An 18,035-nucleotide genomic window follows, 5' to 3' on the forward strand; every position below is an offset into this window, starting at 1 on the left:
CCCGGACTGCCGAATAGCTCAGCAACTAAAAGGTTAATGCCTGGAAAGGTAGTGAGTCTCCAGGAGCCTGCACTGCCCAGCATTCCTTCTAACTGGTTGATGCACATGCTGTACCAATGTTTAAATGTTTTGCCAACATCACTCCTGGTTTTATTAGACATACAATCTTTTTTTCATTTATTTAATTTATTTTCAAATTTTATTCAGATTCTAGTTAGTTAACATATAGTACAATATTGGTTTCAGGAGTAGAATTCAGTGATTCATCACTTGCATACAACACCCCGGCTCGTCATAACTAATACCCATCACCCATCTAGTCCAAAAAAACAAATAATCCAGATATGAAAAGGACAGAAGACATGAATAGAAAGTTTTCCAAAGAAGACCTCTGGATGGCTGACAGACACATGAAAAGATGCTCAACATCACTCATCATCAGGGAAATACAAACCAAAACCACGATGAGGTACCACCTCCCACCTGTCAGAATGGCTAACATTAACAATACAGAAAATAACAGGTGTTGGCAAGGATGTGGAGAAAGGGGAGCTCTCTTGCACTGTTGTTGGGAATGCAAACTGGTACAGCCACTCTGGGGAATAGTATGGAAGTTCCTCAAAAAGTTAAAAATAGACTACCCTATGATCCAGAATTGCACTACTAGGTATTTAACCCAAAGGATACAAAAATACAGATTCAAAGGGGTATGCACTCTGATGTTTAGAGCAGCATTGTCAACAATAGCCAAACTATATAAACAGCCCAAATGTCCATCAGCTGATGAAAGGGTAAAGAAAAGGTGGTATATATACACAATGGAATATTACTCAGCCTTCAGAAAGAACGAAATCTTGCCATTTGCAACAGCATGGATGGAGCTAGTGTGTATTATGGTGAGTGAGAGAAGTCAGAGAATGACAAATCCCGTATGATTTCACTCATATGTGGAATTTAAGAAACAAAATAGATGAACATACGGGATGGGGGTGGGGAGGGGAGAAAGAGGGAAACAAACCATGAAAGACTTGTAAACATCTGTTTTCCTTTTGTTTATATTGAGTCTAATTTTTGATATTGAGTTCGTTGTTAATATTCTTATAAATGTATTAGGTTTCCTAAACTTGTGTTCCTCCCCCCGAGCTGTAACGTTATATCTGTTGTTCGGGCAATAAAATGTAAGAGTGGGTTTTGGTTTTTTGGTTTTTTGTTTTTCCTAATTAAACCACTTTATGGAAGAGGCTGTTGAAATTGGAAGACCTCCCAGTCTGTTGCACGGCCCCCTGCAGAGTGTATCCTGTGGTTTTCTTAGCTGCGGCCGTCCACTCTGAGGGAGCGAACGGTGGTGGCCACACACAGCACACGGTGCAGCGGGGTCACTGCGCAGCCTGGTGACGGCAGCCACGTTTTACAAGACCTGGCTCACGCCTTCAAGGAGCAGACTTAAACGCTTGCCATGTTTCCAGAGGGCCCCTTTTGTTTCTCCTCTTGTGTGATTTTCTACCTAATCAGTCATTTTTCGACCACATGGCTGCTTTTGGTGGGTTTCGTAACCTATGTTGTGTACTCCTAGCCAGAAAGAGTTTTGAGCCAAACGTACTGTGGGAGTTGCCACCAGATGGTAACAACTCTTAATTGCTGTGTTCTGGAACTGTTAGACATTAACTGCTCAAAAGATAATCATTTCCCCCAGTGGTGACAGTTTAATGCTACCTGCATACAATGCACAAAGGAAGCAGAAATACATTTTGATGAAGAATTTATTTTCTAAAAGTATTTGTTGTGGGATATTGACTAAAATATTCATAGCTTCTAACTGTTGTTGATCATGAGATTGAGTTAACATCCGTGGTGGTAGATGTCCTCAGTATTTTTCCCCAAGCTTTCTAGCTTCGGTATAAATGATAAAATAAAAATATAATATGTAATATATGTAATAACCTATATTAAATGCGAAAAACTTGCCCTATTCTGAGAAAAGAAGCAGGTTTTCATTTTGAAATGGTTTTTCTGTACTCTGTGTGTGTGTGTGCGTGTGTGTGTGTGTGTAAAGGAAATAACACCATTCTGCTTAACTTTAAACAAGGGATACCATACTTATTTTCCACTTTTGGAGAGGAGGGGTGTGAAGGAAAGATATATTTTAGGAAAATAAAAACTACAAAAAGAAGTCCTGTACAATTAAACAAATTCACTTTATTCCCCCAACATAGTTGACCCACATTTGCCCATTATGGACATCACTTAATACTGTGAATGTCTTGATCTGTATTTTCTGTCCTGACACTTCATTTACTTATTTGATCTTTAGGTCGATTCCTATGGGACACCATTTTCTCATTTTTTCAGATGAGAAAGCTGAGGCTCTGTGTGGCCATCACCCCTTTTCATGCTGCCGTTGCAGAAACCAGGATTCCCCTATTTATGATGTAGCTTTTTTTTTAACTAGTAAAAATTTCACCTTGAAGTGTGGAGCAAAACATGGGCTTAAGATAAGAATATGGGGGGGGGGTGTCATTTGTTGCTGAAAAAAATCAAGCTATGCTTGAGGCCATTTACCTGAGCAAAAGGTGAAGACAAGTGGGCAGCACTCTGGGGTGTATGAATATTGGAAAGTTTGGCAGGAGAGCAAGGGTATGCGAAGGAGACTCAAAGAGGACGGGGCCATCTGCTGATGGGGACGTGCCAAGGACTCAGGACAGGTGGTTCCCAAAGGGTGGTCCCTGACCAGCCGCAGCAGCGTCAACCTGGGAACTTGGTAGAATGTAAACTCTCCCATCCTACCCAGACCTACTGAGTCAGGAACTCAGAAGGTGGGGCCCCATAGTTTGTGTTTTAACAAGCTTTTCAGATGATTCTGAGGCATGCTTACCTTTGAGAACCACTGGTTTTGCATAAACAATCTGCGTTGTCCAGAACGAGCAAAACGTGTGGAAGACCTTCTTGCACACATTCCACACAGAACAGCAGTTGGAATAAGGTGACGAGGATGGCCAAATATAAACATGGGCGTGGCTCTCCAGTGGCGGGGGATCTTTACTGAGCACCTAATATGTATCTGGCCCTATCCTAGACCCTAGCAATAGAGTGGTGAACAACACAGGCCTGCAGTGGCTCTCAGAGTTTGTTGTAGCAGGCAGTGGCATTAAAGAAATGATTACACGATTGATGCATTAATCAAAATGATGTTAATGGCCAAGCAGGGAATGCTCAGGGTACTAGAAGAACATATCTGTCATCTCGGGTCCACTGGGAAGCGGACTGTAAGATGGATTTAAAAGTGCAAGAATTTTTTTTTTTTTTTAGAAGGAGGGGAAGAGATAACACCTGTCAAAGGTAATGGGCAAGGAAGTAGGATAAAGCAGGAAAGTCTTAGAGTGGGATGTAGATTGGCAGTCTTGGCCAAATTAACGAGAAGCTGAAGAGCACAGTCCTTCCTTCAAAAGTCTTGTATTGGGCAAAAGTGGCCAGGCACCCAGCATCCCCACTGGAGCATCGTTAGCTGGGGGCTGCCAGGAGGAATGTGGCATTGGCTGAAACACAGCAGTAGGTCCCCAACCCACTGAAGCCGGAGCTGTCAGCTAATGCCAGGTTCTTTCTTTTTTTTTTTTTTAAATTTTTTTTTCAACGTTTATTTATTTTTGGGACAGAGAGAGACAGAGCATGAATGGGGGAGGGGCAGAGAGAGAGGGAGACACAGAATCGGAAACAGGCTCCAGGCTCCGAGCCATCAGCCCAGAGCCTGACGCGGGGCTCGAACTCACAGACCGCGAGATCGTGACCTGGCTGAAGTCGGACGCTTAACCGACTGCGCCACCCAGGCGCCCCTATGCCAGGTTCTTTCTTAACGGGGAATGCGTGCAGTGCGTGATTAGAGGCTACTGTCCACTTCTTGCACCGGTGGACCCACTTCTCTGTGTCCGAGGAACTGCTCCTCCAAGGTTCTCTTCCTGAGTGAGCACTTAGGCCAGATGGACAAAGCACAGCCCCTCTAACTGGCGTTGGTCTCAGGGACACAACCGGTGCTCATCATCTCCCTCTTCCACGAGCCGTCTTACTGCCCTTGCTCGACACTCAGGTCTGCTGGTCTCGGTGGTTAACCTGGCGGTGTCATCCAAACCCTCCTTCCTGAGGGTGGCTGAGCCCCTGGTAACCATATCCTTGTTTTGCTGCAGCTGTCCATTTTTAGTCCCAACCGGGCATGAGAGTTCCAAGAGCAAGATCACCTGAGTTCCATATGCACTGCCCTCCTATGTATCTGCAGCCTTCCCTTCCCTTGATGATACGGGCAAGCTACCCTTGTCAGGATGGTGATTCCTTCTCTTGCCTTTTGTTCCCCAAATTCACAGGCAGGCAGCATAGCTTATAGCTCAGTGGGACCCTTGCTGTATCCTCCAGCAGGAGTATACCCTTTGGGGGACCAGGGCCTCTGGACATGCAGAGCTCAGAGTCACAGGGGCAGCAATCACAAAGTCATCAGGTTATTGGGAGTAATAGTAAGTGGAGAAATTCCTGCTTCTACCCCTCGTTTCCCGTTCTTTCAGTGGGGATATAACACCATGTAGAAAACTCATGTGCCCTATACCTACCGCATCCCAAAAGATGGCCACACGTTCTCCAAACTGTGCCTTTAGCCAGTCATTCCGTCATGCTCTCGGGCCAGCAGCTTCTAAATGGTGCACTATGACACAACTCATGGTCATGGGCCCATTCCCACTCTTCCTCTGCTGAGAAGTTGGTCCTTTGGTCACATGCTCTATTGAGTAGATGCCTGTGAATCAGGCATTCTGTAAGTCCCTGTATAGTGGTGGTGGCTGAGGCTTTCAGGAAAGGAATAGCTAATACAAACTCAAAATGAGTGTTTGATTTATGAGAATAAACCATATGCCTTCCAGGAAGCTAGGAGCCCAGTTTCATCATTTTGCTACCAGATAAGGATTGTGCTATATCAAAGTCTCAGAGTTAGTCTCTGCTGTTGGCAGGTTCAACATTCAGAAGAGGCAGTAACTAAATCAGCTTTGGCCATTGGAAGTCAATGCTACTAGGCGTTACATAGCCTCCTTCTCCCAACTATGGTCATTCTGCTCTTGGGCCCATAATGCCAGTAATCAGGTGGCTGGTGACAAAGCCTGGCTTGCATCAACTGGCTGGGCCAATTTTTCTGTGTGTCATTCCATGCCTGGATGCTGCTGGTGGGCATCACCATGTGACAGACAGATCACACTTCACACCAAATCCCATATGTCCATCTCCCTGCTCTGTACTTCCTTGTCTCAGAACTTTCAGTCTTTTATTCTCCCAGGGCCCTGACCATTACCACTGACCATGAGTCTCTGTATATCCTCACTCTGGGCCACTTTGTTTTCCAAACAAAGTACATGGCATAATGCACCATTCACAGTTCAACCCATTAGGGAAATATTCCCTAACCACTGTCTTTCAAAGCCAACCCTGACTGTGGCTACAGTGCACATATGATACAGCCACTGTCCCTTGTCACCTTGCAGCCACGAGTCATGCCACCATAAAGAAGCGCAGGTGTTTTCTTTCTCCTTCAGCTAGACATAAGGGAACCCCTCCTTCATGTGGCCACAAGTGAGTGAGGAAGGGGGACAGTTCCATTGTGGTAGGTGATTAGGGGTTCAGGCAAGCACCTGATGTGCCCTCTAGCCCGGCTCAGATTGATCTCTGATGTGCCACCCCCTCTTAAGGATTGCTGTTGACCTGTTTGACTTGGTGGTAGTTTTGACAGAATTCCATTCATGGTGGGATGTTCTGAATACTTAGTCCTTGGTGTCTCAAGTCAAAATGCTCCTTCTCCACGTGGGCCCCGTAGAACATCAGGAACAACTTGCTTTACAAGGACATGTAACCCCTTACTGCAGGTTACCTGCCTGACTCTAGAACTCCAAGTGCCTGCATGGTGATTTTCTCTCCAGTGTTGCCATGAATTCAATTCTTTTCCTCCAACACCTTAGGGTACATGTGGCCCTAGAATAATATGGGTAGCTGGACAGCATGGCCTAAGCCAAACAGAGTTAGGAGTGCACGAAGTTTACTGGATGGTTAACACCATGAAAGATGAAGAGGGAAGGAAAAGGGTTGGACAGGGAAGCCTTTACCACAGGTCAATTGTGATACTCCTGAAAAGGAGGGAGAAGGTAAAATTAGACAAGAATAGAAAGTTGGTGGGAGGTGGGGAAGGGTGCAAGTGGTAATTGGTTGTGGGAAGAGTCTCTCCAGCCACACGATTCTGTGTGTAAGGAGCATCAGCCTTGAGGCATAGAGTGCTTCCTAGCACCAAAGGCCGCCACCTTGAGGCCGAAGTGGCCGATATTCAGAGATGTGAGGGTGGCAGGAGATGAGGTTGGTGAAGATGATAAAGGCCTCATCGGACCAAGAGTGGCAGGCCATGTCACCAAACTCCTCGCCTCTTCAAGGTAACATGAGCTGCTCCTGAGGATCCACCACAGTAAATTAGTTGAGTGCCTAATGATCTCAAACATATCCTCTCAATCTTTGTTACTAATTGAGATCCAGCTCTATTATTTTTAATCCCTAAAAGTAGTCACACGTGGACTTTGACTTTCACAATTAACATTGTTGAATAACTACATATATCTGAGCATTTCTCCTCTGGACTAAACACATGGTCAGCATGTAACACTGTTCTTAAAACTTTTGAAGGCACTGGTGAGTTAGCTTATGAATTAGGTGTTCAGTAGAAAGAATTTTTAGCGTGTACCTTTAATTCTCACTCCTGATGAGTTAACTTTTCCTTACTATTCTAGGTAGGGTAAGAACAATTCCTATGGATAATTTTGTTTGCTGAATGGGCATTTACCAAGGCAGAGCTGTGTTCTTTCTCTGTAACGTTGCTGTATCAGTAATAGACCATGTGATAGAGGAAAGAAAGTGGACTTTGGAGCCAGACAGACTTATGTGGTTTTGAGTTCTCCTTTCAGAAGTTCATCTTTGTATGATTTTAGAACAGTTATTTAATTAGGGGTGCCTGGATGGCTCAGATGGTTGAGCATCAGACTTGGGCTTGGGTCGTGATCTCACAGTTCGAGGGTTCGAATGCCGTGTCAGTCTCTGTGCTGACAACTCAGAGCCTGGAGCCTGCTTCGGATTCTGTGTCTCCCTCTCTCTCTGCCCCGCCCCTGCTTATGTGCTGTCTCTCTGTCTCTGTCTCTCTCTCTTTCTCTCAAAAATAAATAAACATTAAAAAAATTGTTTTTAAAGAACATTTAGTTAATTAAAAAAACAAAAAATTACTTGTTTGTAAAATGGGAATAATAAATGGTAGTTGTAAGGATGGATGATAATGAGTGTAAAGTACCTGGTATCTGGGAGCTGCTGACAGACACAGCAGTGTGTTGATGGATGTCATCAGTTCACATAAGACGATGTGAATTCCAGTAGGGTCGCGCCTCACAATGCCAGCAATATACGAAATCACCTGATGACAATTAACTTTTGTATGAGAAGTTCCTGTAGTTTTTGTAGAAGCCTATGATATAATATTTGCTTTTTTAGAATATCAGGAGATACGTTATTGAATTCTGTGATGTCATAGGTCGTCTGCATTTTTCAGTGTATGAGGTGACAGTCTCGTGGATGAAAATCATAATTGCTCAGAAATAAAAGACTTAATTATAAATGTGTGTATATTATTACATAATATATGTAGTATAATGTACTACAGTAATATTATTATCTAGTAACTATAAGAACAAGGTGTAATTTTTTTAAGTTTATTATTTATTTTGAGAGAGAGTGTGTGTGCGTGAGTGCGGGAGGGACAGAGAGAGAGAGGGAGAGAGAATTCCAAGCAGGCTCTGCACTGTCAGCACAGAGCCCGGTCGGGGGCTCAGACTCACAAACCGTGAGATCATGACCTGAGCCAAAACCAAGAGTCGGATGCTTAACGGACTGAGCCACCCAGATGCTTCAAACAAGGTGTAATTTAAATGTTGTTTTACTTGAATTTTAGGAACAGCATACGTTATTCCTTTTTTATGTTAATATTGATCTCTGTGGCACCTTACTCTATGCTGAAATTACATATTTTACTGGAAAATTTAGTGTAGCAGAAGGTTTGCCACTACCGATTATGGTGAATCGGTTGATTTTCCTTTGGATTTTGATAGCTTGACGTTGCTCAAGCAGCCAAAGCAAATGGTGAGTATGGTGAAGGATTGACTACATGTTCTAACCTTCCTGAACCTAAACCTCATCAACTGAAATAAGGAACAGGGGGAAAAAAGTACTACTTTTAATTGTAGCTGTCTTTTTTTTTTTCCTCTTTCAGGATTTTGCGTATCATTTTACCGTGTTCGTCTTCTACTTTGGAGCCTTTTTACTGGAGGCAGCAGCCACATCCCTGCATGACCTGCATTGCAATGTGACCACGGCTGTGCAGCCACTCTTGAGTGATAACCAGTATAACATAAACGTAGCAGCCACAGTGAGTGTCGAGGAGTCCCGGTTACCAGCACCCACCCCTGCCCTGCGTTCGCTGTCATGGTCTCCCAGAAGCTCCTCAGGCAGCAGTAGTTTTCTCTAATAATAGCCATTGGCATTAAACATATACTAGCTAAGTATCTATGTAATAACCTGCTGGGCAAAGTACTGCTGTTACCCCTCGTGTTGTAGACAATGACGTTGAAGCACAGAGGCTGACGTTCGTGTAAGATGACAGCCAGTCCGTGGTTGTGGCTGGCATGGTACAACCAAGTCTACTTTGTGAAAAGAATTCCCTGTGCTTTTTACTTCCTGTAACTCCAGACATGGTAATTCATCTTAATGATAATTGTAATTCCTTTGAATTCAGTGAATATTTATGGAGAGCCTAGCACGAGGTAGGTAATTTGCTGGGTTTTGGGGACAGGGATGAACAAGGTGCAGTTCCTGCCACTGGGGAAAGTCCCCGTGAGTGAGGGGGTGAATACGCCAGCCAGTATGATAGATGACAGATGAAATACATGCCGTGGAGAAATATTTTGATTTTTTTTTTATCTTCCTTAATTCATAATACTTAAGTGAGTTTGTTGTTTTGTGTTGATATGGGGAATTTGAAGACATATTATTTCTGTTTTTATAATCTTGAAAATGCCAGAAATCCAACTTACTCCCTGAAATGTGCCGATATTTAATATGACTATATAGCAAGTTAGCGACCCTCAAGTTTTACTCTTCTATGCAGACAGCACATACAGACATCCCAGGACTCCCCATGTGGTCATTAAAATCTCTCTGGAGCAGCGCTGTCCGGCAGCACTTACTAAAATGGTAGAAATGTTCTGTGTATGCACTATTTGATATAGTGGCCACTAATTAATCCAATTAATCCATTCATTTTAATTAATTTACACTTCAGTTTGAACAGCCACATGTGGCTGTGGCCGTCCTATTGAACAGCACAGGTCTAGAGTCTGGGTTTCAAAGGGGAGAGCTGTGATGATTCTAAGACCTCCTATCATCCCCCGGGTTCTCAAGCCTCTGTTACAATTTGTCAGAATTCATTGAGCATCTCCAATGATTAGACTGATTATAGATTGCAGCAGAAAGGAGCATGGCTCCAGCTTTGACAGGCTTATAGTTTAGATCAGTGTTTTTATACTTTCTTTTATAGGAAGTGAAACTGTCTCATTTAATGAAACCTTACTGAAAACCCAATGAATATAGAAGGCAAGAGCACAGATGCTCTAGTTGGATTGGGAGAAGACATCCTTCCTTCTCTTAAGCCACCTCTGTCGGCCTCATCATCTCTGAGGCACTTTCGTGAGATCCTTATTACCAAAGACCACAGCTAGAAAGCCACTGGACTTTTAGCAATTTTATGAAGTGAAGAAAAGTTCAGGGCCTTGGAGTTGACTTTTTTCCTACCAGGTGTCCTTCCTATTAGTCCTCAATTCTCACAGAATTTTCCTTTACTACTTCCGTCCCCTCCTTTTTAGTGCTGCAGGCTGTCTTCGCACTACCTGCCAGATCCTGGTACTAGCACCAAATTGGTCCGTTTATAGTTGCCTTAAGATCCTACTTTCATAAGAGTAGCAGGTGCTCAAGGACTTGATGATCCATGTCATTAATTTCTCACTAATGTTCCTTTGTCCCAGGAGCCCAGTTTTCAGTGTTGCCATGTTGTGATTCCATTGTGGCTGACGCTCTTCTGTGACTTTGTCCCTGTTATCCTTCCCTCTCTCTGTGCCTAAGGGAAACTGCCTTAGTAAACCTCTACATGCTTTCCCTCTACATTACATAGCAGCTCATCCATATGTTCTCATAGAAGTAAACCTTTAGTTGCTGAGTTTTAATCATACCTAAATGTATGATTTGTTCTTTTGTAACACTATATTGAGTCCCTCACTTTATTTTTTATTTCAATATACCTGAGAGAGGAAAATTCGTTTTTGTTAACAATAGATATCAACAGTGGTCATTCTCATTCAGTAGACGATGTCTAGATTAGAGATGCATCAGAGAGACAACCAGCAGAAGGCAGCTGGGGAGAATAGCAGAATGGCAATTAGAGAATGGTCACATTCTGTAGGTGAATCCGATATTCCTTCTCAGAGCTGGAGTTTTCTGGTAAAGGATTGCTGCACTAAGTCTTAATGTTTTATCACATTTAATTGCTTTGTCTTATAGTTTTCTATGGATCATGAATTCAAAAAGGATGAGGAGAATAGCTACAGTTTGTTTATATGCACCAAATGCACTGATGTACACATAGCTGTTGCTAAAGAAATCCTTGTCAAATAGTAAGGACAGTAATTCAGAGTTCAGTGCGGGTTTCAGAAGTATCTCCCACGCCAAATGAATCTGTTGATTCATTTCTATGGGTTTTCTTTGCTTACTCCTAAAATCCCTTTCCACTGTCACCGGTAGGATTTTATATATCCTCCAGTTCTCATACTTGCACTTTTCTTGCCCATGAGATCACTGTATGAATAGACACCTCGCAGCGAATTTTTGAATACGGTATTGAGAGTTTCATAAATACTTAACAAGTGAGTCCAGCATGTGAACAAACGTTAAAGCTAGGCCTGTCCACAAACGAAAACATTATTAGGGGCTAGAATGTTGAAAGGAAGTGTTAACGATGTGAGGGGATTAGATGGTAGTACAATCATCAAAAAGATGAATGAATATAAACCATTTCCGTAAGTGTTGAAGTATCTTTAGGTACTTCAGTCTTCAGATAGTTGTTCCTTGGGATGAGTGGGTTTTTCTAAAATTAAAGTCAGTGTTATAAATCTGATGTGAGCTTTTGTTTCCTTTTTCTTAGATTTTTGCCTTTGTGACGACAGCCTGTTATGGTTGCAGTTTGGGTCTGGCGTTGCGAAGATGGCGACCGTGACACTCCTTAGAAACTAACAGTCTATGTGTTGGTTTCATTTGTCTACGTTACGTGTCTGATCAATTTGGATACCATTTTGTCCAAATGTAATAACATTCCAAAAGCAACTTGTTTATATAGAGAGAGCACCTAAGGACAAGTTTTGGTTCATTGCATGGATGGAATTTTAATTTTATTATGATGATAAACAGAGAAGTGGCCTTTAATTTTACATCTGCCTCTTTCCTTTTTTAAGAAAATTTTCCCTTATATCCATAAAATATACCGATATTGTTCACGAAAAAGAGGTATATCTTTTGTTTGGTTATTGAGTCACCTAAACCTTAATTTTACTAGGTAACTAAAATTTCATAAAAAGAAAAAAGACACATTTTAAATAGTCTTCCCACTGAATTCTGTCTTTTTAGCGTAAAACAGAGATTGGCACCATTTTTCTGTAAAAGTCCAGATGGTAAATATTTTAGGCTTTGTGGGCCATACAGTCTGTGTTGCAGCGACTCAGCCTTGCTGTTACTTTGTGAAAGCAGCCATAGACCACACATCAGTGAATGAGCGTGCCTGGGTTCCAACAAAACTTTATTCGCAAAGACAGGCAGCAAGCTGGATTTGGCCTGTGGGCTGTGAGTTACGGTTTGCCGACCTCTGGTGTAAAACCTTAGTTCTATGTTACGTATTTTATTGAACTGATCCTGAAAGCTATAAAACTAGATAAGCCACATAATATTTAGCCTCATTATGCAATAATCATATCACCTTTGTGTTGATGGTCAAGTGCTTACCCTTGAGGTGGTGGATGGTTGCTCAAGCTAATTCAAGCAGAGTCTTGGATACAAGAAAAAGTAATTTATGAACTAAATCCTAGTGGCCTAATCTGACCAAGGGTCTCTTAACAGCTGAGCAAACCTGTCATCCGGCATCCTTCCAATGAGATCCCCAGAGACCCCTCACCACTCCTGGAACTGGTCTCTTCTACTTCTGTCTTACTTTGGATTTATTTATGCTTCAGAATACAGCTGTTTGTCCCTGTGCATGAACATGGGAATATTCATGTGTGGATATGTGAGGCTCTACCAAATAGAACTCCCTGAAGAGTTAACTTTTTACTTCTCATTCTTTTACATTACTTTGGGTTAAATTTCAGTAGAATACTAAATATAACTTAAATTTGTAACTTCTTATGTGTTTTAATAGTAGCCCAGACATTTGTGTTGGTTTGCATTGGTGACAGATGTACAGAAGCCATTTTAAAACAATAGCCATCATAAAAACTTGTCTCTGACTGAATTGCACAGAAAATATTTGAATGCATCTGTTAGAGGTATCCTGGTTGTGGCAAGTGCCAAAATGGCTTGAATGGGAAAACAGGTAAGAGTTAGATCCCACTCCCATGACACATCCAAGTGGGGTACTTTTGTCCTGCCCCAGGAGGGCTGCCTCCAGGAAAAGAAGGCTTTTGATAGTGCTAAACCTTCAGCCCTTTGCTTCTGTGGCTGAATCATCCCCTAAGAGTGCCATGTATAAGTATGCTGGTAGATTTCATGGACGTAGAACAGTCTTGAATGAGTAACGTGATCAATGCTCAGTGATCAGATGCTGTTTATATAATCATCTCCAAAAAGAAGAATCTTCTTAGAGTTTGGTTTGTGATATAGAGACGTGTTTCAATATGTGGCAAGAAGAAATCAGTCTTATGACCTGACTTCCATGTTTTTTCTAGCACCGTACCACACACGTAAACCTGTATTATGAATTGTATATTACAAAGTCATAAATGTGCCATAAGGATATATAGTCCATGCAAGTTGGAATCGTTTAAAGTTAGTCTGCTAGATTTAGTTGTGAGATTTTATTTTTGTTTCCAAAGTATAACAGGTTCATGCTTGGTGGCATTAAATTAAATGATTTCATGAAATGGCTTTGGTGGCATTTTTGTAAATGGATTGCTTCTAGATCATTAAGAACCAAGCCTAAAACTCATCTGACTGTGAATAGTTATATTTGTAGATTAATCGTGTTCTGGGTTTGTGAATTGAGTGACAAAGCACTTGAACAAAAATTATGGTATTTGAGAATTCTTTATATATGCTGTAGAAATGAGGAAGTATTGGTTGGTTTTAAAATCTGGTAACTCCATGATGAAAAGAAATTTATTTTATAAGTGTTATGACTCTAATAAAGTATTCATTTGCTAATCTTTTTTGGTCATCTATTTTTTATACAATTCACTTTGAAACTCAGTTAAAGGTTTGATATAAACTTGACAGATTTGGAATTTCTAGACTCATACCATATAAAAATTCTGCTTTAAACCTTTCTATGTAAAAGATGGTCTCTCAGGAAATGTCAGTGAGCCTTTTTTCTTTGATGAAGGTCAAAGAGGTAAGTCTTTGGAAGTCATATTTTAAAGGAAGTTAAAATTATGCTCTATTTTATTTTAAAAGCGTTTATATAGTGCTTAATATATGCCAGGCAGCGCTCTAAGCATTTTTTCAAATATCGCTCATCATCTTCATCATGACCACTCTGTGAAGTAGATAATATCTCCTCTTAAAGATGAGGGAACTGGGGCACCTGGGTGGCTCAGCCGGTTAAGTGTCCGACTCCTAATTTTGGTTCAGGCCATGATCTCACGGTTTGTGAGGTCTAGCCCCACATCGGGCTCTGCGCTGACAACGTGGAGCCTGCTCGAGATTCTCTGTCTCCGTCTCTCCGCCCCTCCTCTGCTCGTGCTCTCTTTCTCTCAAAATAAATACATTAACCTAAAAAAATTAAAAAAAGAAAAAAGATGAGGGAACTAAAACAGACCTAAGGAGCATCCAGGGTCATGTGCCTACCAAGAGGGAAAGCTGGCCTTTGGACCCTAGTAGTCTGGCTCCAAAGTTCAGGCACTCAATGGCTGTGCGTCCCTCAGTTAAAGATTTTACGTATGAATATATATATATATGATGTATAAAATATATGATACATATCATATATATATATATATATGACCCTTTTTTCCCCTAAAGAAGTTTTTAGCAGAATGTTTAATTGTGTTAGATGCCATCTTTTAGAACTTTTTTTGTCATAACTAAGGACTCATGAGATTAGCTGTAAGAATTTAGGCCAAACCTGCCATATAAGGGAAAAGTTAGGCAGCTTTGGTCTGCAAAGGTCCCCAGAGTGCTTGACTGCCTGTTTCTCTAGTCCGTTAATTCTGGCAGGGACTGCGGGGCTTCGGTCTCCTCCGCTGCCTTACATCAACGTTGTCAGCTCCTCATTGACTCTTACATCAAGAGTCAGCTCTTTCCTGAATTGGCCTGGCTTCCTGATCGGCCCTGGAGCTGACATCGGGAGGGTCTCTAGTCTGAGACCCCCCATTCGATCTTCATATGTAAACTCTGAATTTGCACCTCTGCATTTGCCAGAATCTGGAATTCTGAGCCATCGTCACGAAGGTTCTGTCTAACATCATGATGCTTCAGGTTTGTCATTGAGTGAGCCAGTGTCAGGTGGCAATGGAATAGATTCATGGGGGACGGGTCCAGAGTTAAGGGGAGGTGATCATCTTTAGAACATGTATGCATTTTGTTTAATGCTCTGAAAGTTTGGCTTTTTGAGAGAGTACTAACTGTGCCCTGGGCAGTAGGTCAAGACTAGTCACTTTCTCTGGAGCATTCTTCTCTCAATTACTTGCACGACTTGTTCCCTCACCCTCTTTGGGTTTTTGCTCAATCATCACCCTGAGTCTCATACTGGCACACTCCTCCTCCATACCTGCATTTCTCCTAGGCACTTACGACATACCTTTAAATATGGCATAAATAGAAATAGCATATGTTTTACGTACTTACTGTATTTGTCCTCTTCTCCACTAGGATGTAAGGCTTATGGAGAGGAGCCATCTCTGTTCACAGCTCTCTCTCCAGTGCCTAGAAAAGAGCATAGCAAAAAGCATGTACTCAGTAACTATATATTGAATTGGCAAATGGATGAATGTTGTAGCATTACCTACTTTTGTGTTCTAATCAATATACTCTATAAAAATTGATCTTGTTAGCACTTGCTAATTTCTAGTGTAAAATAACTAGGCATTTTTCACCTAGCTCTGGATGTATTTAGGGCAAATTCTACCTTACAGGTTCCCTAGTAATTAAATATATGTGTATTGTAAAACTGCCTTATAATCAGTCTTCTGTAGCAGAGGAGCTGTGCATATAAAAATGAGGCATCCCATGTAAACACATTAGGTCATTATTCCAGCCTTTTTCATGACAAAAGATGTCACTGTAGACTCAACTGACATAGTCCTCAAGGCATCATCAGAACTAAGAATTAATGGTCAAAGTCTGTCATTTTTCTATAATTACGATGGGAGTGGAGGGCTATGGCTAGTGGTGTTTGCTAAAAATTACAATAGTCCCTGTTCTAAGACTAACAAGAGGTGGAGATATCTGTATATATCATGTGGCATTTTGATTTTTTATGTCTCCCAACTCCAAGTTTTATCCTCAGATATGCGTGAGAGGTATTCCAGATGAAGGATATTGTTGAATTTTCTATCTACAGTTTCTTGTATCATTCTAAGTACATCTTCTGTCATGAGGCAATGTATAGTTTTGCCAAAGCATCCGTGTACTGGGCCACATTGCCTTTTCATGAAATTGCGCATGTTATTGCTTATTAAATATGCCATCTTGCTGAATACCCTAAAACTTTTGTGTGGAAAATTTTTGGAATGTGAATAAACTCATTTGTTTATATACATAAGTATATAAAATATTTAACAGTGGTTAACTAAAGATTTGTTACTTTTGAACAATTTAACAGTTGTCTCAATTTTTGACCATGCATACCCTATTTATGTATATGAAATATGTGAATTAATGTCAACTTATTTTAACTATTAGTAAAGCATTTTAATTTTAAATCATAAAATACAGTTAAAGTATTTTCTTGTATCATGCTGTGTAATAAATTTATCCTGAATATTTCTTAAGGCACATATACTCATTTTGGAGGCCATAGGAATGAATGGATCATTGATCCAGAGGTCGGATTTATCTGGATTTATCTCTTCTACTGGTGTGATGAAAGTTTTGAATAAAATCAGAGAGGAAAATGTCTAATATAGGGTCTGGCAACCATAGACATTGTCTTTTATCAATATCTTTGGTTTCCTAGCGAGATGATAGGTACTGCTCCATTTCTTTTGAGTGGAAAATTGCCTGTCTTTCAAAAAATAATCTGGTCATATAAATTTTTATGAAACGAATATATTCTCAGCAAATGCATAGGATACTCTGCTCTTTCCCAATGTGAGATGAGTAGGGGTTGCCTCGGATAATTTTTTTAAATAGTTATATTTCCAGTGTGCACTAGGAAAGTATAAGTTGCACATCAAAGGCATGATTTCATGGATATTATTCTGCATGAAACTAAACATTTAAGTAGGAAAAAATATTGCATTAAGAGCTGTGTGACTTGAATCACTTTATTTAAGTTTATATATTTATCTACAGTGGTGATCATATATACAAGCCTGTGGCAATAGTTCCTTTGGGAAGAAGAACCCAAGATTTAAAAATACAAGAAATTGATTGGAGGTAATGCCTATGAAAGATAAAGAGAAGGACAAATAAGATTAGGCAGGAAGAGTTTCAGACTGTGTTCTAGTTATGAGAAAAGTCTCAACCAACTTAGGAGGGAGCTCCCACACCAAGATCGCCCATAGAGCACTCCCACACTAGCTAGGAAGAAGGAATCCTGTACCAACACGATGCTCCATCATTGGCCTTGGATTGCCCAGAAAGAATGTGATCTCACCTCCTCAGCTTAAAACCTGAAGGAATATCCTAAGCCACCTGCAAGTGGAGGCTGTCCAATAACTGCCCTCCCTGTGGATGGTAACCTGTTGGAGAGCTGAATGGCACACTTGGTGACTGCCACTTTCTGCCCCTTTGCCGTATAAGTCCACTTCTCCATACCTGTCCTGGGCGCCCCTCCTCTGAGGTTCCAGTGGGCCTCTTGTCCTAAGGGAAGGATTAGAACAAGGAGGTTAGACAAACTACTAGCTCCATCACAGCAGTTAGCCTTGGGGTCGTCACTGGTACCCATACTCTCTCTGTGATTATCCATTCTGACTTCCTAGCAGCTACCACCAGCCTCTCCAGGTCTGGGTCACTGATTTGGTGTTGTGACTCAAATCCCTAAGTGGACTAAATTCCTGGCAGCGATACTTTCTACAGGTATGGGTCACTGCCCTTGTCCACTCACCATCACTGTCAGGCAAGGAAATACCAAGAAGGTACCTATGTGTATCACCTGAGTTCCATACACATTCCTCCCTGTCTCCATTGTGTGATAGCCCTACTCCTTCCTGACCAGGATCAGTTACCCCTGTCAAGATGGTGAATCCTTTCTGCCTGTTGGTTTCTAAAATCCTAAATGCCTCAACAGAAGCCACAGCTTATGAGACCTTTGCTTTGTCCCTGGCAAGAATGAATTTCTCTTGAGGATCTGAGAAGTAACCATGCAGAACCCAAAGTTGCAAAGGCAGGCAGTAACAAGTCCATAGTGAGTTATGGGGAGTGATGATAAATGGGGCTACTCCTGTTCCACCTTCTTTTGCCCCAGCCCCATGAGTCCTTTTGAGGACATAGTGTCTTGTAGAAGTTTCAGATTCAAGGCA

At 41.5% G+C, this 18,035-nt stretch overlaps 1 protein-coding gene across 1 annotated transcript in view; it reads left to right on the top strand.

The window, feature by feature from the left end:
- MAL2 (mal, T cell differentiation protein 2) overlaps positions 1-13,557 on the top strand; it is a 29,344-nt gene extending 15,787 nt beyond the window's left edge. Inside the window, exons 3-4 of the mRNA XM_043601636.1 lie at positions 8,315-8,470; positions 11,294-13,557. Coding sequence (XP_043457571.1) covers positions 8,315-8,470; positions 11,294-11,365 — 228 coding nt within the window. The 3' untranslated portion in view covers positions 11,366-13,557. The remainder of the gene's footprint in view (positions 1-8,314; positions 8,471-11,293) is intronic.
- Positions 13,558-18,035: the final 4,478 nt, after the last annotated feature.

Source organism: Prionailurus bengalensis, chromosome F2 (assembly GCF_016509475.1).
Source record: "Prionailurus bengalensis isolate Pbe53 chromosome F2, Fcat_Pben_1.1_paternal_pri, whole genome shotgun sequence".
Taxonomy (NCBI): domain Eukaryota; kingdom Metazoa; phylum Chordata; class Mammalia; order Carnivora; family Felidae; genus Prionailurus; species Prionailurus bengalensis.